Below are 26,800 nucleotides of genomic sequence, written 5' to 3'. Positions count from 1 at the left end.
CGCCTTCGCTAATCCCCCCAGCATAGATAAGTCTCAAATGTACACAAACAAACCTGTTTATGGCAGAATACCGATCACGATACCGAGAAATCCTAACGCAGTAGTAAACGGCGTTACTAATCAAGTGGATCTGAAGGAATCGCGGGTGAACACGAGCGTGGCGGCCGACAATGAGCGTGGCATCGAGCCGCAAGACGCGCAGCTCGTCCCGGAGAGGTTGCGAGACATTCCCGGGGATACTGCCGATGCACTGATGAATAGTGAACACGGGAATATGCAAAGGGTCGCTATGATGGCGGCGGAGGCGGGAAGGAGTGCTTTTTTCTACGAAACGGGTTCTGTAGCCGGCCGCCTGCCGCGCTTGGCCGCCAGTGCGCGCGCGCCTCTGACAGGTGAATGTCTTGTTCTTACATTCTGTATTCAATTTTAAGCAAAAACTTACTTATATGTACTTCCAAGTTTAAATTCCGAATGAATCTTTTGTTTTGTATCTCCTAACATTTGTTATTGTGTTGTCGTGTGAATGGTTCGCGGTTGAATCGATGCCGTTGACTTGAAGTATTGTGTGTAACCGTTATATTTCATCAAGTGGTTCATTGTGCACTTCGGACGGTCCGGTATGTGTCCTTGCTTTATTCAGTACATATAGACGTAAGTGGGGAGCTTAATGGTGAACTTAGTCTGTATATTTTTTCTATTCAAAACTTAACTGACGCTAAACTTTTACTCGTGTTAACTCAAAATACTTTTTGAAATGAAAGAAATCTCTCAGACACAGTTCACAAAGTTCACATAACTGTGGTGCTTTGTCTCATAGAGCATAGTTCTACCTGAAAAGGTATGAGGTAAAAAAGCTCGCTTGCTGGAGCTGGGAAACAGGTTATGGAAGTACAATTTTGTTTTGGAATAAGATCGATATTTCAACACTACCACAGGAATACACCCTAATATTTAGATATATCTCTTTCACAAGCATAAGATGTCCAAAAAAGGCCTCTTATACAAGGTATACTTAAGACTAAATCATCACAATTTAGTAAAAAAAAATTGTTGAAACGTTTTGTTTACACATTTCTCTTTCAAGCCTTCATGCACGAAAAATTTCAGCGAGATTCTTGCAAAAACTTTCGTTTGTTAATCATTAATTTAGCACAACACTACTAACAAGTCTTAACGGAAAATTAACGTACCCGCGGGCTTTACATTAATCTTCTGCATGACTAAATCCTGCAACAGCAAAGGCATTATGAATTGCTGTCGTGACCTCTAGATCTTGGTTCCCATGAATGTTTTACTTAAGCTGAACGTATATATTAATACCATTAGCTTTTTATCTTTCTAGTAACCTCTTTTTTACATTGGCTTTATCTATTTTCTAAAACAGCCTTCTATCCAATTACCTATTTTAAAGATAAAGATAAAGATAAAGATAAATTTATTTGTTTAAAACATATGTTACAAAGGTGTTACAATAGTATTTATGGTTTCAATATGTTTTGCCATGTCAGGCGTACAAATTTACATATATTAAACTATTTTCATTTCTTTTTTATTTTAGCAGTTTATGAAATATAGGACCATCACTGCATACGATTTATATTTCTACATTTGTAAGATCACCTTTCTACTCTTGAAAACTAACCCTGAAACTGCTAATTCATTCTTACGTAATTCAGTTTAAGCTATAAAAATAATCTTCAGTATCAGATAGTTTCGGTTAAGTAATGTGGCATTAACAGCCAGTTTAACAATTAAAATTCACGTCACGCTCGGTATACCAACAAATCTATGTCAGCTCCTGCAAGAACATCCTATTACATTATTTTTATACTGCTTTTAAACCTGTTCTTAGATACATCCTCTCTTAGAAAATTTTTAGATCTCAGTTAAAGCTAACGTAACTTTTATTAGAAGTGAACATGACGAATCTACTATCTGATACTTTAACCATCTTAATTCCTTATCAAACCTAATTCCACAACCTTTACCATTACCAATTAGCAACCTTTACCTAACCCATGAAAGGATTAAAGCCGTAAAGATGATTATATCGTCAAAGCCATTCAAAGATCACCAAGCGAAACGGCACGCTAGTGAAGTCACGGGAAACGAGCCTCATATACACATTATAGGAACTTATTCCATCATAAAATTCAACACAATATATTGCTTAATAAACTAATAGATAAAGATATTCCAACAGATACAAGCAATCTTTACAATTGATGGAAAGCTATCTAGAAATCCAAACAGGATTTTATGGATTGTAAATGTTTAAGCTCAAGTCAAGTGCCAATGATTATTATTGCAATTCTGCATGTAGGTTGATAACCTGCAGCTATTTCCATAGTACGTAACAACTTCCATAAATTCAAACGATTACATTACATAAACAACTTTTGCTACGATACAAGAAGTTATCTCTTTGATATTGGTTGCTGAATTATGATTAAAATTATCTGATTTTCTTTGAAAATATTATTTTACATCCCTCCGTAGCTATAAAGATTGTGTAGCGCTACTTTTATTAGATAGTTTAATTTTATATTATCCTAGTATTCTACAGAGAATAATGGACCAACATTTATATTTTTTACAACCCTTTTTTTTAATTATTAAGATGTCATGAAGAATCGAAAAGACATGGTCCAGTTTAAAAATCCATAAAAACATTTGTAGCTAATTTACTTGATTATGTTTGACTAAAGATACAGTCGTGACACTAATTTATCTATCGACCGGAACTCTTACATCACAAAGATTGCTAATTACATCAAAACTGGTTGGTGAATTTATAGCTTCAACATTTTTATCAACTTCGAATTTCTTATTGATAACCTCATATTTGCCTTTTATGTTTTTATTTTAAACTAGATTATTATCTATGTTATATATTGCTTTAAATCTATCATGTGTTTTAATCATATCATGCATAATAGAGGAGTATTAATCTTAATCATTTCAAAATCGTGAGTACACTAAAGTGCCATTAGAGAATCAAGATTATATGCTTGCCGGTTGGAACCTAGTCTAAGAATGTTGGACTAAAATAACCAGCCAGGTATTGATTTGATAGAATTTATGTTTCCATTAACAATTTTATGTTTGGTGCTAATTGGAATGACATATAAACTTGTTGCATTAGCAAACTGTACATTAAAGTCTTTTGAATCAAACATACTAATAATGTAACCCGATAAGGAGTGTCCGGTAAGACTAATGCTTGTTGGATAGAAATATCTAAAATACTGAATGATTTATTACATAAGGATGTTTAAAGGAATAAACGAGAAGTCATGGAAATAAATTTTGTCCATGATAATTAATCTGAAATAGACAAAAAACATGTACATAAGTTTCTGCATAACTTTAATTTTACATCATGTTAGAAACTTTCAAATAGCTTATTAATTACGGTACCTATCTCGCTTATCTCTGTCGTTTGTTTAATGCTAATGAATATGTTTACAGTATTACTGACTTACTACCAATTCACATACAAGTTAATCTTCACATGATTTTAATGGACACAAATGCCATCAAAATTAAACAAAACTCAGTAGCTAAAAGTATTAAGCCACCCACATCACCAAACAATGCAGCTATAGAAGTAAAAGATAAAACAATTAATAATAATTAGCCAATTATTGATACCGACCTGTTAAGCCGAGGTCACTCGTCAACCTGTCAAGTCTTTCTAGCCAAGGCTCTTGTAACAATGGAGCCTATATTTGACGGTTGACAGAACACCTGACAAAGGAATTAGTTCCTACAGAAATTATTAAGCAACTTCGTTATGCCTTTGTCTTGTAGAAGGAGAATTTGAAAATGTTTTTAAAAGAAGCTTAAGGAAAGAAGCTAAAGTAAAAGTACTATATAACTTTGCCTTTTTAAACTATCTTGATAAAAACTTGAATGAAGTCTAATCTACCAATACGCTGCGAGCTGGCATAATAGCAACACATAGACACATATTAAGGTTCACTTTACACGAAACTATTCCATTTTAAAATCTTTCATATCCTTAACTTCTATCATTCTAAATATACATAGGTACTAGTGTTATTGCTGCTACTGTCAAAATCATATTACCTATCTAGCTTCGTTAATAAATGTGTAGATTTATCCAATTAAACTGGAATGCAACATACAAAGCAGTTAGTGATATATTTGAAACATTTACATGAGTTAACAGCCATTTAATACCAAACATGGTAGGGTAAACGAGCCTGTAGTATTTGACTATGAAATTAATTCAGGTCTCACATGTTCGGTGCACGCCCACTGTGCCATTCAAATGTCCGAAATGGCAATATGTTGCGAAAATGTAATGCGTTTGGTAATAAAATATTGTTAGTGAGCGGTTAGAAGAACTATATCCTTAGATGTATATTTAATAATGACCATTTATGATAATAGTCAAGTAATTAAAAAACTACTTACTACACCAGGATGAATACTGTAAATCTTGCATTCCTTGAGTTACCCAGTATTCTTCTTCAGTATTCTTTATCGAAACAGCATTCTCACTGTAAAAGTAAAAGGGATATAGACAGACATAATGAAAAATTTAATTTCTCATTTACAAATACACGTGTCTATATGTAGATATGAAGGAAAGGATCATGTTTCTAAGTTTTTACATCATTTGCTAATGACGATTACATGAACATGAATAATGTAATTAATTTTATCGAAGTAAGCATTGGAAATGAAAAATATGAAGCTATAAATTTTGATTCAAATAAACAAATATTTAAAACATGCAAAATACCTAGTAAAATCGGTGATTTAATGCTAAATACTTAAGCTCTATAATTTATGCACGTTTCTACGAATTAAAGAGTAAATGTCAGGATACATATACACGAATACTATCTATAACAAGACGAACACTATATCTGTCTCAATATAACACAGGTGTTAGATATCCTTTTCAATTTTAGAAGAAGCACCATTATTCAAAATCTCAAATTGTCATAAATTACTATACCTAAACCAAGCCGATTGAACATCTGCTCCATTAATTACCATTTCCAATAGATCCGTTTGTATTGTAAAAAACTTTTGACGATGCCGAATCATGTTCTCCACCTTTAACATTATAATGATATGCACCAGAAATAGTGCGTATTATGGTCTTAGTTTACGTCGATAGTCTTCTACTGCTGGATAAAGCACTCCAAACCTCCGCTCATAGACCTGTGCTCTTAAATTTGCTGTCATTATCACTATCATCAACGCCCTGGCTGGAGGCCTTAAATACATTCTAGGCATCCACAGGGAAAAGTCTACTTGCTTCAGTTATCATAAGGCCAGTGCACATCTATTCTCGTACAAGTTATGCGAGATGATCTATCATATACGTGGCTAAAACGGAGATTCGGCAGTTGCATTGAAGTCAAGCGGTCTTTAGATTTTTTGTATGTTTTTCTAAGAATGTTTAACATTTTCTACGGTACTTCAACGTTTTTACATTTCTTGAAAACCGTTGGAGTCATTAGCTTGAAGCATGTTAGCAATAACCTAACGATGAAAGAAAACAGATGTGCAACTTAAAAGCAACTTGAAGCACCTGCCTGGACAGAAAGATCCTCAAGTCCTTATGTACATCGTCACAAAGTCAAGATTAGCTTGAATCATAGTCAATTCGTCAGAGCCGTTAAACCAACGTTTGATTTTAAAAGTAAGCTTGGGGAGGAAATAAACGAAGATTTATTCTGAAAAATCTGTAATCAAATTAGGCAAAATGCAAGTCCCGTTTTATGATTTTGGTAATAAAAGCAATTTATATGTTAAGGATATCTAATTCTAAATAAAAAATTTGAATATTCAACTTATTTTACAGTCAATCCAATAATAAATTATACTAAGAAGTAAGTATTAAGATTTTATATAACAAGAATCTTAAACACAAAGTTACTACCAACATTAATATTTTTAACAAAACCGGATGCAGGTAAAAACATATTTTGCAAAAAAATGCATCTGTTTATACTTCGGCCACATGTTTTGGCGGCAATTCGACCCCATGTTGATTTTTTATAAACTTTTACAAACCATTGTTAGTCCATTATTTTAATATTATCTTTCAGTTGTGCAACGATATGAGGAATTATAACATAATGTCCATAATAAATTACTTATACTTAGATGAAAAGATTAATTTGAATATTATTAATTGACTCTCAGTTATAATCTGGTGTGCCAATAGGTGTTTCATAATCTAATAAGAAGTGATGTATTCGTTAAAAACTAACTCGTCAAGTTATTAATTCGTTTACATAAACACTACTCTAGTTTCCAAATTGAAAGAGAAATTAAGGGAAGTCTTCTCCAAAAGTAGGCCTTAATTTGTATTTTGAGTTAAACACAGTTTTGGAGAAATCGATTTTATGGCTTTTGAGATCAGAAAGCTGTTAATCGCCTTGATTCATACGGTCTTTTTATATAAACAGCTACATACAAATCAAGATTACAAAGTAATTAATAAAATGTCGCCCAATTTTACAATGGTCATGCAATTGGGTGCACAAAACACAATGTCATCAATGTAAGTCAATACAAATGGTACCGTTCGGACCGGTTCACAGCTGACTCCGAAACCGCGGTCGTTGCCTCTACCACCACGTTTTTATAGTGTCTCATCTTAATTTAATGGCTCTAGCAAAAAATACCGAACATGTTTCATTAGTTGCAAATCTATAGGAATCTGGTAATAACCATGTCCACTATCGGAGAGATAGTCTTCTTTTTATACATAAGTATAATTTAATGGACTTGAAGTAAGTGTAATAAAAAGCTTTTTGGCAAGATGGTAGCGATTCCAAATAATATAACTTATAATTTACAAAGATTTAACTTGTTATGATAGTTTTGTGAACTCTTAATCTTATTAGTTTATTTGACGTTAATAGGATTATTTATCGCTATGGCCATAACTGGAACATAATGTTTAGCCATATTTATGTAACTAACACATTAATTATATTCAGTCCTATTTAACACTTTCTGAATAATATGCGTTATGCAATTTTTCTAGAGAATTAACTTAATTCAAATTGACAACATAATATGAGGAAGTGTTAGACAGCTGATTTCTAGCATCAAGTACTTCAATTTGAATGTGCACTATCTACTTAGGTTAAAATATTAGCTGTAAGATTTTCCAGTTTAGCTGCGAACTTGAAGCTTGTAGTGTAGTTGGATTCAAGAGAGCCATTTATCTAGATCAAGTCGCCCCTATCGTTCGACACACAGACAGCCGCATGAATCGATATATCTTTGCGGTTTACCCTCGATCTTGTTCACCGCAGACCACTTGAACATTAAATTAGCTGAGAAAGCACTTAACAGTCATCAATGACATCCTGTACATGGATAGATCTTATGTTGAGTACAGTTTTAATAGCTGTGGCACTGTGATTAATGTATCTTTTTGTTGGGAGATGTTTTATTCCATCTACGACTTGGGTACCTTTTATTATAATTCATGTAAGATTATTTTCGTTCATTAATATTTAAAGTAATATAAGGTTTTTTGCTCTGTGAAATGGATGGAATAGATTAAGTTTATAACTTACTTATTACTCAATACTTCCCCCAACATTACTTAGATGTTAATAATAACAATTGAGCTAACGGTGCAGCTCAATCTGATGCAATCAGGCCCATTCAATTGTCAGCGCGCATGCTATCGAGCCTCACAGGAAGTTTGCTATCACCCCGACGCGCAGGCTTTGGGATGAGTTGCAAGCTTATGGAAAAAGTTTCCTAGGTTAATGTAATGATTTGCTCCTAAAAATATAAATATGTTTTTGATATTATAGCGAATAAAAATATCATTTTAAAAAATAAGTATCTAGTATAAAATCAGTTAAATATTTTATGACACTTTCTCACAAGATGATTTTTTTAATAACTAGCTTCAATACCAAAGTTATTTTGCTAAAGTAGAAAGTACCTTCTTTCGTAAAAAAATAAAAATATTGTCGTAGTTGTACTAAAATTCTCTCTCTATTATTCTTCCCACTTGGGCCATACCGCATCATGTGAAAGATTCGCTTAATATCACAGATATTATTGTCGTCACATAATGCATTAACTTAATGAGTCCAATCTTCGCAATTTTTTATGGTTTCCTTTGCAAAAGCACTCAGCTGACAACAACAGCTATATTTTCTCATTATTATGTCCACTTACTCTTTCATATTGTAAATGATGTGTGCGATTATCTTCATAAAATACACAGTTACATATAGGTACTATTTGCGATTTAAAGTGAGTGCTCCATTTATTTGTGCATTTTCTATAACTATAATAGGATGTGCGTCCATCTTAGTCAAAATACTTCTACCAGCTTCACTAATTGTTCCCTTTTCAATTATTTCAGGTACAGTTGAAGGTGGGCCACCATACAGGATGCCGCCGGCGCCCGAGGCAGCGCTGCCTGGCGCCCCCGCACCCTCCCTACCGGCTGCACTGCACACACACTCCAACAAGTTTCCTGTAAGTATTGCCTGATGAAGAGGAATCCCATTATTGATGAGCACACCATTGATGACGATCTTGATAAAGCAAATGCTTGGAATTTTAAAGACTTATTCATTCATAGCATCATCAATTCACAACATTCTTATTTATCAAATAATAATAACATCAAAGCTCTTGATAGTATCGAATGCCATCTGCAGATTAAGTTTATTTACCTTTAGAAAAAAATTGAGCAACAAATAACAGATCATCAAATAAATCTATACGTTAAAGATCTTTAAAATCGACATCTACCCCGCATATAGGCGATTTATCCCCGTCCATCGTTCCGTCATTCACGGCTGTCAAGTGGGCTAGTTAAGTGGCTGGACTGGCCCGAGTCGAGTCGAGTCAGGTTACTGACACATGCAAGCTATGTGTCGTATATTTAGATTGCTCCTGTGTACGATAGATTGTGTATCGTAATGGCGACAATGTTTTTATGTTAGGTTACAGGTAACAGGAGACTAGTTTGTCACCAAAATCATCTGTACCTAGGAATATTTTATGAATCAAACATAATTCTCTTATTATAAGAAACTGTTTTAAGTTTGTAATAATAACTGTCTTTACACTTTATTTCTCCTCAAAGTTAATATAAATGCCTTACATATTATCAGCTTCACGTCATAATCGTAACCTACTCATACATTTAACATCATTCACAAGCAAACCACTTTTTCTTTTACATGGTAGCCATAAAATTTGAGTAACGTCTTCGCTCCATTTATTACATGCAATAAACAAATTGTGATTGGATCTCCACCATATCCGCGATTTCTCCGATACATGTGAATTTGTAGTTTTTGCCTCGTGGAGTCTGAGTGAAAGTGCCTTGCCTCATTGTTACACAGCTGATCTTCTGAGGAGACGTGTGTTATTTTATAGAAAAGCTAAATATTGATTAGATTCTGATTTAAGTGGTGGTGTGCTTATTGTTGATGCAATGTCCTGACTGGATAATGGAGTACTTATACTTAAGTGTTGTGTTTCTCTCTTGGATATAAATGACCAATTTTGGATAGTGGTAAGGTTGTATCTTAATTTCTGTTTTCCCAAATGTTTTGTACTGTTTACTTTACGTACTTGTACATTTGACAATACTAAGTTAAACACTTAAAGTACTGTGTGCATTCTGGGCAGATTGCCAGGTCCTTGTTTAAAGGAAATAGTCGTGAGGTCATTAGCAAGTCCACGTTTTACCTTTCATATAGTGCTACCGCGTATGTTAAGTAATTTGCTAGATTACATGTACAGATAACATGTCAGGATATAATGGTATGAAAGAAGATTAATGAGAATTCGTGATCCCACTAATTTCTGTTCGTTTCGTCCGTTTGTGTAGGTATAAGTTTAAACTACAGTATTTAGAGAAATGTTTAAATGTTTAAAAAATCTCACGTAGTTGGAAGTAGGCTAGTCACTTCATTTCCTGATTGAGTAATTAGAACTAGATTAGTAAAATTGTTTATAAATATAAAAATAGAGCCCAATTTGAGCCCTACACCAAGTTCTATACTTAACCAATAGGTAAATGTATTAAAAAAAGAAATATTACGTCTTCTTACTATGTATGTCTATCTACCTACATATTTTGCGTAAATAGCCAGCTAGGTAAATAATGTCGTTCTGTACCATGTTACTAATGACTGTTTATCCAACAGATAGAGCGCGAAGTGATCCTGTCTTCTGGCGACAAGAATTCGAAGGTGCCTATCCTGCAGGAGGCGAGGAAGAGAGGTAGACTCGGTGCTGTCGCCCCTGATACCCCACCTAAAGCCTTGTCGGCTTGGACTCATGCTGAGGTAAGACCTACTATCTTTAAACTTACACTTGGCGAAATTGTTAGGAATCCTAGGGTAGCGTTGATTAATCAGTCAGTCTCTAAAAGGGAAGACTGAGCAAAGCTTATTGTATGTTTAGTATAGTTCAAGAGAGAGCCATTGTTTCTCCAGAACGTTAAAAAATCGAAAGACTCCTTAACTTATTTCTTTTTGAGTTAGGTTCTAAATGTGCAGAATTGTGTCTTGCTTTGTCTTTTGGTTTATTGGTAGTATATGAATATTGAAATCTTTACTTAACCCCCATTGTTTAATAGATCGCGCAAATCTTTTGTTTTCTTCAACATACTTTCTACCGTAGTTCCGTACGTTTTCAATACTCCATAATCTGATTTGATATTCCGTTGACATTACCTCGTTTGGCTGATTACAGAGTCTAGTCTCGGGGTCTAGATATCGCAGGTCATTTAGCTAAGCTGTCTAAAGTACGGTGCAGGCTATGGTACACTGCAGATTCTATAGGGTCGTCAATTTGGAAAACCTTAAAATATTCTGTGTTAGGTTCAAATAGGAACTATTTCTGTGTTTCTAACTAGGTTCTGTGTTTCGGATGGCACGTTAAACTGTAGGTCCCGGCTGTCATTGAACATCCTTGGCAGTTGTTACGGGTAGTCAGAAGCCAGTAAGTCTGACACCAGTCTAACCAAGGGGTATCGGGTTGCCCGGGTAACAGGGTTGAGGAGGTCAGATAGGCAGTCGCTTCTTGTAAAGCACTGGTACTCAGCTGAATCCGGTTAGACTGGAAGCCGACCCCAACATAGTTGGGAAAAGGCTCGGAGGATGATGATGAGGTTCAAATAGGATAATTTGAAAGTGAACGAGATCTTTTGCTAAAAAGTTGGAATTTGGAGTCATTTAGATCAAATTAATACAGTTATAATTTGTAGGCATTAAGACAAAGGCATTGCAGGCATTAAGTAAAAGAATTATATCCATTTTAATTCTTTCAAGGGAAATGTGCTCATGTGTTATTAATAATACAAAGCACTTAAATCCTTGGACGTTTCACGTTAAAGTTATGCTCATTCACGTTTATGCCACAATTGCGGATCAACGCGAGACATAATTGATCATCTATCGTCTTAAGTACCCTGAAGACTAAAGCATTTTCATTATCAGTTACTAAAACAATTTATAATTTCTCTCAACCAGCAGCATCCCTAAAGAAATCTACTAACGTAATGATGGCCTATAACAATATCCATAAACATCGACCGCCTAACGGATTTATCGATAAATTGCACCTCACTATTGAGCCGAATAATAGGTCGAACTGTACATTATTAATCAATATGATGGACTCAGATAAACGCTGTTCGCTTCGGCCTCGAATACTAAGGAATTGGGCCAGATATAGTTTGGTTTTATTTTAATAAAAGACTAGTCTCGTGGATGTTAAGTGATTCTTTGGAAATGTTGCTAGTGACCGTAAAAACCTTTAATGGCAAGCGGTACGTAACTGATCTTTCTGAATGGAAAATAAATGGCTTTTCGTCGAGTACTAAAAAGTTTTCCTGAATTGAATGGGACGTTACTACGTATGAATTACCCCATGAATACGAACGATACATTCGTCAAAATGCAGTAAACCTTCACAGGTTTTGTTTTCCTGTTCACAAGCATGACTTTCCATGCAGTTCTTTGCCCCTAAGCTTCATGTAATCGTAATCTGCTATCTAAGGTGTAATCTTAAGTACTTGTGATGCAATTAACACTCTGTGTGATCTACGTACAAAAGATTTCTTCCTTAGCTACAAGAGATAATTTGACGTAACTGGATTTCTCAGAGTAAAAGCTTATTTGAGAAAATCTAGCTTCAATGGTTGAAACTTCTATGGGGATACATAAAACAAATGAGAAATAATTTCGTAACTAAAGCATGCCAAAATACACACTTTTTTTTGTTTGTCTGATACACACAATATTCATTTTGAATTTTAAAAATACGAGACGACACAAGACAAACTCTAAAAAGCCCTTAATTTTCTACTATAATATCGATACAATAATGTTCTAGGCTCACAAAATATTTTTTCCTCATCACTATGCGAAAATGCCTGATCGGTCACTGCCACTATAAGCACAACAATAATATCTACCTGCCAATCTAAATTCAACCTTAATCCAATAGATATAAAGTCACGTTTAAGTAAACTGATATGCGTCATGCAGTTGACCAGCCAAGGTCGGGAGTACGATGACGTCATCAAACGTGGTCAGGCTACCAATAGTCAGATTTGAATTGATACTGAAGAAGGCTAGGTAATAGATATTTGGACGATTAAGAGATTCGACTATGATAAGAACATTTAAATATTAACGGATTTAACGGACAAAATATTCACAATAATACACAAATAAGTCGATCTGTCTCTTTGGTAAAATAACATCTGCATACATTATCAGCTGATGAATTATGAAAATGATATTGATAATGTTGATAGACATACAAATAAAGAAAGTCAGTATCTATTAGTGACACATTATGATATTATTGCAAATGATAGTGATAATACATTGTCTTATCATACAATATTAGAACCAAACAAAGATGTAGCTAATTGCTAGATCATAATGAATTAATCAAGAGGATTGTCAATGTCGATATATGCAATAGATGGGATCGGCACTATAACTCTCAACTTTTATCGTAGATAAATAAAATAACAATCTTACCTACTGTACTTAGGTGTCAAAAATGTGATAATATAAGCTGTTCTCCAATCAGGACCTAAGTTACCAAAAGAGAAACCTCCATGACACTGTACTGTATCGGTGGCATATAATTCCGGTGTTAAACTATGAAATATTACAAAAAAAAATAGTAATAAAATAATAAAAAGGTTGACTCGTGAAGGATTTGAACCTCCGCCCTCCGATGGTCAAGAATCATTTGTATATCGGTGCTCTAACCTACTGAGCTAACGAGTCTTGCTATTCGCAGTCCAAAATTACGGCTACTATCGTCCGCGTGACGTCACGATGAGTCAGCCATCCTACACTAACAATACACACGAATATCAGAAGTTCCAGTTGACTTAAACACACTAAAAACTTCAGCCTAAATAAACCATGAAATAGAAAAACTCACTTTCATCACACATATTTTAAGTTACATCCATCTTATTGCATTGGTTTCCGAAGCAATTTAGGGCATATAAATTCCAATCTTATACTTAGTCAATATTCAATATCACTCATAGCTCCCACCATCCGTTTGTGCAGACCGTAACTACCCGCCATCTTCTTCTCATTGTCGGGCTACAATATGTTTACCCAAAATGTGGTTACTTACTTGCTTACATCGGCACTCTTACCCACTGAGCTAACGAGTCTCGCTATTCGTGGCCCAAAACTTCGACTACACTCGTCCTTGTGACGTCATTGTGAGTCCGCCATAGTTCAGCGTCAAAGCGAACTGATATCAGAAGTTCCAACTAATGTTCGCTATAAATGTAGGTGCAAACTACATTGATGACTTGATATCAAACATTTTCCTCATAGCAAAATTGTTGCTTTCCCCCAAATAATGAGTCAGCACTCGGAACAAGATAAGATTTGCATAATGTGATAGTGTATATGTTTGTGTAGCACTCGGAACAAGATAAGATTTGCATAATGTGATAGTGTATATGTTTGTGTCACGAATTCTTTAAACTGAATATAAATAAATAAAAGCAAGGGAAAGCCTTTATAAAAAATTTCGGAGTGGATGACTACTTTCACCATAATAATGAAATAAACAGCATATTATGCCCTAAAAGTTAAAGGTTTTTTGCTTTGCTAATACTTCTGGGACAAGCCCGTCATGTGAACATGTATTTTTCATTGTAACAGAAAAACAACAGTTTAGTGAAAATATCAATAACCACTTATCACTTGGCAACCACAATCAAAACAATGCGGATGATTCACAAGCCAACGCAATGAATCCTCATGATAAAAAAATTCTGAATATTTGCCAAATTTTAAGTTCGAAATGCTCAGTCACTATCTTGTACCAGGGAAAATTATTTTGATATTGCTAAACATGCTATAGTTAATGCTAAAGTAGAATAAATAAAATCACAGTTTAAATTTATAATAAGACATGGAGGTGCTGAGGAATTCAAAATACTAATAAACATAGGTATCTTTTTCTTGCGACCTACCCTTACTTTTGTAAATTAACGCCACTGTTATGATTTATAATATTGACTGTTTCTCATAGATTTACCCGAGACTCAACATTTACCTCACAAGAATAGTCTATTACGGTCTCCATATGCCCAACTCCTTAAGCGTTTAACGTTGCACCCAATCTGTTTAGTTGTTGAACCCTGTTGTGATGTAAGCAATGAACTTTAATGCTTGTTTCGAGTACTATTTAAGATTGAAGCAGTCTATACACATGGTACCTCTGCCACCTCCTTGTCTATCTGTTCAGTGGGCGAGTCAGGATGACTAATCATGACGTCATCTTCACGATACTAATCGTCGTTTTCGACTAGCTATAGCAAGACTCGTTAGCTCAGTAGGTTAGAGCGCCGATATATAAAATGAACTTGACCATCGGAGGGCGGAGGTTCAAATCCTTCACGAGTCAGTCTTTTGCTAATTTCAGTTTTCTTTTTCTTTGCAAACTTATGAATGTATTGTACAACAGCGACGTTCTGAAGACTGCCGAATCAATTTTTTTTCCGATCTACACAGATATCGTCCACATTATAATAAGTCCATTCCTTTAGATCATTATGAGAAGGAGAGGAAACAGTATGTTTGACAAAGTATTTTACTGACGTAGAAACTCCTAAATCATAGTCATTAAAAAGTTAGCAAACTTTGTAAATAACCAATGGGTCAGCCTTCAAACAGGTCCTCGTAAATTAGCAGAAATGGCACAAACGTGACTAGAATCCTGTCTGGAATTCCAATTACTGACTGACTGGGCTAGCCACGTAGTTATTAGAAAAATATGTGGATCTTGGTATTTAGTTGGAGTTCTGATTTTGTGAAATTGGACTCATTAAAAAGGGTATTTTGTAAAAAAATGCAAAGATTTGCAGCCGTCTATCAGACTTACGTCTACCTACTATGTAGATACGGAGATCGAAGAAGCTTTGATCACGATGATTGGAACGTTAGTAGCAATGTAGGGTACATAAGTTGCTTCGCATCACCTCGTAATAAAGGTTTATTGTTATCTTTCAACATTATGTTGTAAACTTGGGGAATGATGGAAAGCTTTGAAACGGTATTCATTTACTTTTATTGAAATAGTCTAATTAATTCCTTTATTGATTGGAGATTCTATCACCTTCATTTTTGGCAGTGAAAACATGAATTTGATCAACTACTTTTTACTGACCAAATAATTCTCCAAAATCATCTACTACAACAGGAAACTTAAGCCTACTCCATATGAAAACAGTTCTAAAATACACTAAATAGTATTAGTAAATGTTATGAAACCCAATAGGAGGCGGTGGTACAAAATAACCCATAAAAATTCAAAGTGCGCGCGCGCCGCCGTAGAGGTGCGTACGAAGAAACAACGGTTGTGCGCCAAGCAGTACACGGTACGCCCCGGTTTGCTATGACGAACTTACATAGATTATATGGCTCTTTACCACGGCTTGAATTGCAAAAAAACGACATACATAAAGTGCGTCAAATGATCTAGCTGTAATCTACTTCTCTGAGGAAAAGACCAGACAAATGTCGAAGCTATCATCTTACTCTATACTATGTCTATATTATACATAATAAATTAAGCTCAAAAGTTTGTTTGTTAGCTATGTCATCAATGTCATACTAAGGTCATGAACTGCAGGACCACTTTGAAAAAACATTTCTGACCTAGATAGTCTGCATATCGAGGAATTAAAATATTACAGTACAGACTTTACAAAGATCCGACGTCAAACATAATTCCAAAATTTTTTCTCTACATCTCTGCATACGGACAATAATTTTAAAACCCTTGCAAAACGTCAGCTAATAGAAAATGGGCTTACTCAAGGAAGCACCATAAATGCATCGGGCCATCGCGTCGATGATAATAAACGATGCACACGTCACGGCACATGAATTATAACCCATAGACCATCATTATGGGATACTTTGTGAAAGTCGGGAACTATTAAAAGCAATTGATCGAGAATGTAACGTAGTGTTGGGTGTCAAAGAGCAATATACTGCTTAAAATTACATAAAATATTTTGACATGTTCGTTTTACGGTCTCCGACTGATGTTATTATTAATTGATATATATCTACCTGACTTCATCCGAGATAGATATTATATATTTTTATATTTTCACACGAGATAAGTATTATATTTTTTGCTTTATTGTGTTCTGTGTCGTTTATTTTAAATAACATTTAATCCCATAAAACCAATAAAAGTAAACTCAACCACATCAACACTCCTTACGTCCTTACAACACGAAAAAACAAAAGGCATTCATCAAACATTCTCACGGGTAGCACGGTACAGCTCAAACAATTCGTCATAGGTAAGCCGCACTTGCCACCGGCAGCACGGCTGGATCCGATCGCACGCGCATCCGGTGCTGCGCCTGAGCTTGAACAGACATCAGTATTATTTAGAGCTTTAAGAACCAAAGTTGTGTTGTCATGTGAAGTGTTTGTGTTTTCAAAATGGTTGAATTCGCGCTGGAAAATGTTAGTATTTTTGTGTATAGATTTTCTTGTGCCTAAAGTTGCAGAAATGATTTTAGATGGTTTGAAAGGTCTTCATTAAAAGTTTGTTTAGTCAGCTGTATCCGGTCGTCTTCGAGGGTGTGTAGTAGTGTTGGGTTGAGTTTTTCTGTGTTTGAGTATATTCTTCGTTTGTTTGAATAAGGAGTATACAAAGGCTTAGGTTAGATAGATTGTTTTGATAAACCTTCATCCAATATTTATAAAACTACTTTCATAGCATTTGATAGTTTGAATAAAATATTCTAAAATGAATCAAATTTTCTAAAACGTATTTAACCGTAGGTCGGTAACTATCTGATGAATTCTATAATTTACATTAATAATTCAATATTGTTTAGAAACTAACAAAAACTTTCGATAGCATTAAAGCCACATTTTTACTTAATTTCCATCTTTAATAACGCCTTTCACCAAAGTTACCACATTTACAGCTACGGCAAAGAACTCCTAACAATCCGAGCTCCCTAACAGCCCATTGTGTGCGCTTCCCATGGCACGACCAACAATAACACACGATACTTAAAACAAACCGTTTCTCACGCAGAACCAGCAAGCTGGCACATCTGACGGCTTCAGGCAGTACCACGAGCAGTACGGGTACATGAACCAAAACCAAGGAGCTGTGGCCAGGAATATGCAGAACTACGACTCACCGAAACCTCCCATACCGGCTAAAACATACGGCAAAGTTGACACCCCAAACAACTCGCAGCTTATAACAGTGACGGTTGAAACAGGGAAAGATAACACAAGAGATGCACCCAAAAGTGCGAAGTCTGTTAGTAAGACTTACCACACGCTCAAAGACATGATCTCAAGCAGGTTTAAGAGTAAAGACGCTAATGATGGCGAGAAAAATAATGAGCAAGAAGCTAGTTTGAATAACAGTGAAGAGAGGAAGAGACCTGAAAGACCTGAACCAGAACAGGTGACGCCAAGAGAGAATGGACAGAGGAAGGTGGAGCAAGGTATCTACGGGAGGCCAATGACGCAGTCGAGACCGGAAATGCAGTACAGCCATGGCATAGCAAATAACATGGCCTATCCTAGCCCGTCGCCGCACAGGTAAGGGCCGATGGAAAGCAATTAAAATTTATGTTAAATACGCTCCTTTCCTTTAATATGTAACGATATCCCGTTAGCTTATGACATAATATTTAATTTATGTTAACATTTCCGCTGACTGCATTTTAAATGCAGATATAATCGTGTTGCAACTGGTGTTGAATACAGATCAGACCACCAAAGTTTATTTTGGGCGCCATCTAGGTAATCTTAAGCTCATTTTAGTTGGGTAAAGTAAAATCACTCTTACATAAAAGAATAGCGACAATTTGTACGCGGTACTTGTTAAACACCACAATTAAGGTGGTATTCCGTTGTCTGTATGAGAACCTAACATTTACCATTTTCAATCTGATAAGGAACCAATTAAAAGCAAGTGAAAAACCATTTATCAATTCCATCTCAAGTACAGATACCGTATTTCAATAATGAGCCTTCAACAAATGACAGTTTGGTATTAATGACCGACCTAGATTTGAACTTTGCGATAATTCATCTCTTCAGGCAACTGATGCAGCAGCAGATGGTGCAATCCCACATGATGATGAGTCCACAAGCGAGATCCCAGGAGATGCTGGCCAGCACACCGCACCGGCAGCCACAGGCCCTTGGAGCTGATGCCTTGTACCAGCAATATGGGCCACCCGGACGAAGAAGCGCCCTCTATCAAAGGGATATAGATGTCAGGTCGATGGCGAATTTCACTTCCTTGAAGACTGGGCCACAGTCTCAGGTGAGTCAATCTTTGTAATAAGTATAGTGATTACATTTTAGAATAGTGATAATTGTAACTGATGACACTAGGCATCCAAAAAAAAAAACAAATAAATAGTAGTTAAAAGCAAAATAGAAGAAAACAAAGCAAGCAATCAAAATCTATGTCATGAGTAACAATAGTGCTTAAAGTAAAAATAATAGGTCCTGTGCAAGTCACAGACGTTTGCCATCAATCATAATAAATAAGAAACCTACAATTAAGAAACTGGTAATAGATTAACCAGTAGATAAGAAAGTGTTTGTATACAGGAGTACAATAAACTCGTTTGCTGCAACAATAGGTCTTTGAAACAATAAAAACATCGGCGGCGGTTCTTTTGACATAATGAATATAAGGAAAGCTGATATGAATGATTCATTAAGCAAGGTTGAAGTGGAAACCGATATAACAGATAATTTATTTGAAACTCTTGAACTTTTGCAAACTCTTGAGTCAGAATCATAACACAATATCTTTTAAATGGCTGTAGTTCATATGGCCTTTGAGTATTTCTAAATAGTTTCAAAATCCTAACCCACTAACAAGATCAATCACTTCACTTTTCAAAATTCCCAATTATCTGCTTTGAATTGGATACATTTCTCGAACAGTAAGTCCAACTGTTGTAACACTTGCTACACAGCCCCATGTTCTTTTCCCACCTGAAACAATGGTTCCCAACAATTAATAGCTTGTTCCCACGAGTAAAGCAATTATAACCTCTGTAGGCGCCTGCCGCCACAGCATAGATTTTACAAGAAACTCGCTTATTGGAGCATTGTTCTCTTATTCATAGTGGAAATTGGAATCGACCAATGTTTCTTTATTTACATTGTCAATTGTTATATGTATCTATACTTAGCATCGCATTTATATGCGCAAAGTTTTTACGATATCAATCTAAGTCTTTTCTAAAAATATCGTCAAAAACATTGCACATTTACAGGTCGTTAACCCACACGACAGCTACATAATCAACAGTTTCCAGTACTAGAATATTATAAAATCACTGGTCTATTTCTTCATTATCTAGTCATAACATTTTATGGACATCGCTAGCGTCGAGGAAACCGAACAACTTCGCACTTCCTTTAGCGATTATAAAATAACAAGTTTTATAACTCAGCATCGAGAATATCTTCTGCTTTTATTACCGTTTCCTTTGAACTGAATACGCAAAAAAACTCATTAAGTCTCGGCAAATTCTTGGATATTTTACATTTCTATCTGTTTATTTAAAGATTTATTAAATACTTTCCAACCTATTCAAAAATATGAAATATTTAATTTTCAGTTCGACAACTCTCACTCAAGACCAGACCTTAGAAGCCCGCAACAGTTAGAAAGAGAAATAGTGCGCCAAAGAGGCTTTGTGGAAGGCAGACGTGCAACATCACATCCTCACCTTCTTGACGAACCACAACACAGACCTGAAGTAACAACACCACAGATACACGATCCTGGGAGACGGAACTCACATGGCAATCTTCTTGATCATACACCAAATGAGCATCCGAGGAATTGTGAGGAACGTGAATCTGATGATGGTGGGTTCAGAGCAAGACTTGCAGCACAAGGCAGGTCTAGCTACGAGGAGCGTATCCGAACAAGTGGCCGCTCGGTAGAATCTCAGCGACAGGAGAGAATGCAGGAAAACGTGTACAGAAGAACACCGGACAGCCACAAAGAGCGCAGAACTCCAGACAGTCACAAAGAACGTAGAACCCCAGATAGCCATAAAGAACGAAGAACACCAGACATACACAAGGAGCGCAGAACTCCAGATTCAATAGGACATAAGAAAGAAGAGCCCTCGACGTCACAAGAGAGGAATGATGAGAGTGCTAGTCAGAAGTCAGCTGATAGTGTTTATAATTCAAGCGGGAAGACTGAAGCTTATAATCCACAGCCTTCTTCTTCTAGACAGACTCCGAATAGAATAGAAGATCTCAAGGCACACGGAAAGAAAGGAGCCGGGTCGGGAGCTAGTTCAGGTGAGAAATCTTTCACAATTGTACCAAAAACACAACATACAATAAATATTCTAAAAGTAGATCATATTATCGCATATCTTATTGAATAATCTAAAAACCTTGGCGCCATAAAAGCTTTATTGTCTGAATATAATCATAAATCTTTTAAAGTAATCACTGATCTGACAAAAACAAATGATACAGTTGTTTAAAACACGTTTGTCTCTTTAATTGAGATCACGTTTTTGCCATAAATCGAACCATAAATGGATCTATTGACATTATAACTTAAGTTCCAATAGAGGTAAGCCTTCCGCATTCACTATCTTAAATCATTATTTTAGGTTAACCGACAATTATTATATAAATCAGCATTAAAAGGTTACATCTGACCTCGATAACGCGTGCCTTTTCTTTTATTTTAAGGCTTCAATTATAAGGTAAAGCTGTATATGACTGAGTTACGTCTGAGAATTCTGCCATGCCTTTCAAATCTTCCGTCGGTCGTCGGTCCACTACGATATCGCAAACGCCCAAAAAGAATGTGTAGCCTATGAATTTGCTGACAAAGTACTTCCATGCTTTCATCATCTTTTTTCATTACATAGGACGCTCATAAAACAATATCCTCGATATTGATAAAAAATAATAAACACAATGCTGATAATGATTTCAGACTACGACAAGAACGGTGGTCAGTCTTCGAACGTGGACTCTGGGCGGGGCAGCGTGGCGTACTCGAGTGGCCGGCGACCGGAGCCCCTGCATGACACTTCAGCTGACTCCGATGCGCTTGGTACTAGGCAGCCACAGCCTGGGACTAGCCAGCAGCCGCAGGGACAAAGTATGAACCTCCCTTTTTGATAGATTTGTACCTAGTACAGAACAGTTCAGTTAAGTTATGCTAAGCGACTTCATAAGGGATATAAAAAGTGGCGACTTCTTGTATTGGGATGGAGGTTATACTATAATTGGCAGGTCCTGTAGACAACTGATAGTCACTTATGAATGACATTTCTATCTTTACACAAAAACCTATTGTATTTTTTGTGAAAGCCAAACACACAGATTGTACAGCAAAAGAAAGCAGTAGCCGTGAATCCTTATTAGCAATTTCTTCTTAACAACCAGCAGGTACACCAGCATGACCATCTCTAACTATACCTTACTAAAAAACCCTTCTCCAATGATTCCAGGTGCAGAAAACGACTGGGTGGAGTGCGAGCTACGCCACATCTTGGAGCCGAAGCTGGCCAGCATGCGCCTGGACTCGTCAGCCACGTCTGACACATCCGTCACTCCGCCGCTACCGCCGCTTTCACCGTCCTCAGATATGCACAAGAGGAATAGGTAAATTGGAAATCATTTTATTGCTCCAAGAAGATTAGCTACAATACTAACAGAGACATACAATACTAACAGAGAGAGAGAGAGAGAGCATTTGCTATTTTTTCTAGAGCAAAAGTATCTGACTGAATATGAATTGTTATGTCAGTGTAATGTGATCGTTTCGGACTACTATTAGGAAATTAGGAAAAACTAATTAGGAAAGCTGACCCCACCACCATATGGGATAAATAGCTGGAAAGAGAGAGAGAGATCGTTTCGGACCACATTCTTTTCATACCTCTTTTATTCCGTCTTTAAGTGCCTGTGGAAGTTGTTATAATTCTCCTGTTGTGTAATTCCAGTTTACCGGGTCGGTCGGCAGAGTACCCGGAAGAACGTCGGCGAGGTCGCGAGTCTCCGAGATGGCATTCACATAAGAAGCACTCATCCAAACGAGATCATCATTATAAGAAACATTGTAAGTAACCAAACAACTTAATTGATAATAGATTAATCACCCTGGCAGACTCTGGCTGGTACCTATACCAAATTCTTGATAAGCAAACCTAGTACTGCCTTACCACCCTTCTGATGAAGTGATATTAACTATTTTACATAATCTAAAGTCACCTCCTATTCTAATTCCAGTATTCGGACTGGACACAACCGACATGACATCCACAACGACCAGAAGCTTAGACCTCTCCTCACTGCTGGAAGGCAGGTCGGACAGCTCATCGTCAGGAGACGCACGCGCCATCCGCCGGCAGCTTCGAGGATTGGAGAATATGTATGCTGAAGTGCTGCAGCTGTTGGGAGTCAGGAAGCCTGCTAGCTTGGCTAAACAGCCCACTTGGGAGTCTAGGTGAGTCCGATCTAATGATCTTGCTGAATTCAGGAACTTTCTGCTTTTAAATATTTGCAATGTTTCATTTCCCACGGAGTATGTTTCGTGCGGTCGAACGGTTTTTACTCACCTCATAACAGCATCTTGTCAATGGGAGCTTCTAATTAAAAGAGAATAAGTCCTTACAGAAGTAGTTTTGTAAAAACAGCTTCTCAACTATTTGCTTACCAGACACAATAATCATTCTTAATGCATAATCTGATTATTTTTCCAGGCTATCATCAAAGCGTCGTTACGGCAGCATGTCCTCGCTGCCGTCCAGCTCCGTCAGCAGTCGCCCCGTCAGAGACAAGAGACGAAGTTCCAACGAGCATCGGAAGAAACATGACCTGAAGGTAACTTAGCTTGGTTCGAGTACCTAATTGTATAAAACAGTCAAGTGGCCTAAATTGAAATAAATATTTGGCGGCATCGAAAAACTGATGGAAGCAACTACAACTCTTGAGATCCTAAGTTTGATTTCGGAGTCACCTACCTACAATTTTCTAAAGCAGAATTTATTAATTACTACAAATTAAGCTTAAAATACATATTTTTAAAACAACGACTTAAAAATGGCTAGTGAAAGCGAAATGATATTTATAAGATGTCATTCATTATTTTAAGGGTATAAACAAGCGGTTCCAACGTCTGGAGTCGCACGTGGTGACACTTGCAAGGTCGGTGGCGCACCTCTCCAGCGAGATGAGGACGCAGCACCTCGTCATGCAGGAGATGGACAACATCAGGGCGGAGATAGCCGCGCTCAGGCATATGTACAAGTGAGTGCTGTTGTAATTTCATATACATGGGAAAATGGAACCTGTGAACATCATACAATCTAGGCAATTCGTATTATACAATCTATTTGGCCGGACGCTGTGACTATTCCGATCCGTCATGGGACATGTAGATAGCAGTAAATAATAAGGAAAAAAAACTGGATACGGGCAGCTTTCATCAATAGAATGTTCCTATAAGTTTTATCTTTCCCCAATAACCTGACTGTAACAAAAACCCCTTTAACATCTAGATCGCAGCAATACATTCGCTCGGGCAGCCACGGCCGGCACTTGGACCCGTACTCGTTCAGCAACCCCGACCGCGTCAAGCGACTCACCAAGTTCTTCGGAGACGAGCCGCCCCTCATGAGGCTGTTCCTCAAGAAACTTGGATATGAGGTAAATGATAAATGATATTTATTTTGGCAAATATGTTGATAATAATTAACATCAAATCGTCTTTGAATTTGAGATGAAGTCGATATTTCCTATCTAACTACCTTGAGACGAAACACCGAAATAAACTCAAGGACTCTTTTAAATTCGAACATACATGAGGTACTTTGTCCTATATTTTAATTTAATATTATTTAATTGAGCATCCTTATTTATCCCCTTTTTGGTAGGCATTAGGCTTCCAATCTACAAAATGGCATGAAATGACTACCTACATGTCAAAAAGTGCCTAGATATCAAGCAATCGGACTGCCCGTAAAATTCCCCAATTCCAATAACATAATGAATCATTCACTTTAACACATCAATCAAAACCCTGTTCTCCATTCTTACATTATTTTTTTTTCTATAGAAATATGCAGCACTACTAGAAAAAGAGAAAGTTGGTGCTGCAGAACTGCCTTACGTTGGAGAAGATAAGCTTCGAGCCCTGGGAGTTCCCCTAGGCCCCAGGATGAGGATACTGAAGGAAGCAGGCATTCATCAGGAACTCCACCATATGTCCCGAGACGACCAACATAACACAACCACCACTCTAGCTATCGTTTAACATAAAACTTTATGTCATCGTTTTAAGAACTATTTTTGCGTGAAGACTGAATATAAGGAGTAGCTCAATAAGGCATGTTTGTTTAGTTCAAGTATTATTTCAGAAGTAATATATTTAGGAATACTGTTTATAATGAAGCTGGTTTCTTTCTATATGTCTTGATAAACAATAATTACCTATACCTAACTAAAACTGTTTTGCGAAATGGTAATGTATTATGCCTAATGGAATTTACACATTAGTCTTTAGCAGGAGATAAACATCATGACATTTCAAACTTTTAGACTTATTATTTACGGGTAATTTCTTTTATAAATGTTATAATAAAATATGTAAAATACTCAAGGCAACGAATGCTGAAATGGATCTTTGGTTTAGCTTTAAAATAAGGGCTTTAATGCTCAGAAATTATAACAAATACCTATATTCAGCAATGCTCATTACCTATCATCGAAGGAAGTTTCTGTCCTATCATCATCGTTCTGCCCTTATCCCAATTTTATTTGGGGTCAAAGCAGCATGTTTTTTAATTCCATACTCTTCTATCTATCGTCATCTCACAGGTTCACATTCTTTCTAACCCTTTCGACTTTTACAATCCATCCATCGTTGCTTTGGTCACCTCTTCCACTATATCCGTGCATGTCTAAAACCTTCCTCCACTCAGCTTTTCTGTTACCGGTACCACTTTCAAACTTCCTCTTATATACTCATTCCTTACTCTGTCCATTCGAGTAACACCACACATTCCTCAACCTCAACTAAAAACTAAGCAATTGCTAATCAAAATAGGATGTAGGTAAATCATATCTCTGGTATTTTTCTGTTACAAAAATGATTGCTTCAGAAGGAAACACTGGATCCAAAATTTCGTCATGTTTTTTTAAAATGTCATCTATCTAAGTATCGCATTTCACAAGTTGGATAAATAAAAACAAAAATTATGTAACAGGGAATCAAAATAAACTTTGTCGTCAAGTAGATAATGTCTTAGAGTACCGTACACTGCCGACTTTACAGTCGGGCCAGTTGATCCAATCGTGGGCAATTTTTTTTTAAGATCTACATTCCAATCTTAGTTATGAGTCGGTCTGATACCGGCTTCTATTTTATAAATTCACAGTCTGCCTTTAATTTCATGACATTTAACTCCAAAGCTATGAAAACGACTCAACTGACATTGTATATTTGTGTCTAAAGTCCATTCCACGAAAGAAGTCCCGCGGAAAATTGTGGAACTAGATATATATTTTAGTACGTAGTTACTGAGCTATCGCATAGACACTAAGCGCTGCGTCTGCCGGACTTCTTTCCTGTAAGGGACTTTATCAACGGCCATTCCCAATACCCTATGTTTCTAGTAAACAAATTAATATTGGGAACAGTCATAAGTAATTTAATTATATTACATTTTACTGAGATTTGTACCTTTAATTACGTTAAATAATCATGCACTCAGAAATTATATGCCAAAGAGTTTACTCGGCGTATGTATAAATAGTATAAACTTGTAAATATTAGCTTGTAAATAGAAATAAATTAAGGTTTAAATAATGATTTAACGTGTAAGCTTACGTAGACAACGAAATTGAACAACGTAATCAATTATTGTATTTTTTATTCCCTTTACATATTTTAAGGGATGTTTATGTAAATAAATATTTTTTTACTATAACATGTTATTTATTGCTCAGTCCAATCTGCATTCTACGTGCTATCGTGTAATTGATGACAGACACTAATTAACAATATTATCAAAACTTTTCCACGATAAAACTATGTATGTATTTGCCTATTTTCATCCAATTTTGCTAAATAATTTAAGAATCGTAAACATACACAAACAAACGATCACATTAACAATTAAATACGTATTTACTAGGATTAGTAGCCTCAATCCTAATACAAAACCTCACTAATCTAT

At 36.1% G+C, this 26,800-nt stretch overlaps 1 protein-coding gene across 2 annotated transcripts; it reads left to right on the top strand.

Annotated features, from left to right (window-relative positions):
* Window positions 1-431: 431 nt before the first annotated feature.
* On the top strand, window positions 432-26,551 carry LOC124636364 (PHD finger protein rhinoceros-like). Of its 2 annotated transcripts, XM_047172432.1 has the most exons (14): window positions 432-617; window positions 8,393-8,508; window positions 10,197-10,337; window positions 17,623-18,143; window positions 18,648-18,876; window positions 20,195-20,894; window positions 21,550-21,717; window positions 22,070-22,223; window positions 22,565-22,680; window positions 22,851-23,067; window positions 23,324-23,444; window positions 23,716-23,870; window positions 24,122-24,269; window positions 24,679-26,551. In XM_047172432.1, the coding sequence occupies exons 2-14, from the start codon at window positions 8,422-8,424 to the stop codon at window positions 24,874-24,876; spliced, it is 2,955 nt and encodes a 984-aa protein (XP_047028388.1). In that variant the 5' UTR covers window positions 432-617; window positions 8,393-8,421; the 3' UTR covers window positions 24,877-26,551. The 2 variants fall into 2 exon arrangements, with proteins under 2 accessions (XP_047028388.1, XP_047028389.1); XM_047172433.1 differs by lacking the exons at window positions 432-617; window positions 8,393-8,508; window positions 10,197-10,337 and adding an exon at window positions 16,940-17,039.
* Window positions 26,552-26,800: the final 249 nt, after the last annotated feature.

This window comes from Helicoverpa zea, chromosome 14, assembly GCF_022581195.2.
Source record: "Helicoverpa zea isolate HzStark_Cry1AcR chromosome 14, ilHelZeax1.1, whole genome shotgun sequence".
Taxonomy (NCBI): Eukaryota; Metazoa; Arthropoda; class Insecta; order Lepidoptera; family Noctuidae; genus Helicoverpa; species Helicoverpa zea.
This window is presented reverse-complemented; position numbering and strand designations above follow the sequence as displayed.

What these genes read in the sequence shown, in the direction of transcription:
- LOC124636364 (XM_047172432.1), top strand. Translation starts at nt 8,422, where the DNA reads ATGCCGCCGGCGCCCGAGGCAGCGCTGCCTGGCGCCCCCGCACCCTCC. An exon ending in CGGCTTGGACTCATGCTGAG is followed by an intron (nt 10,338 to 17,622) that starts GTAAGACCTACT and finishes TTTCTCACGCAG; the next exon opens with AACCAGCAAGCTGGCACATC. An exon ending in TCATCATTATAAGAAACATT is followed by an intron (nt 22,681 to 22,850) that starts GTAAGTAACCAA and finishes TTCTAATTCCAG; the next exon opens with TATTCGGACTGGACACAACC.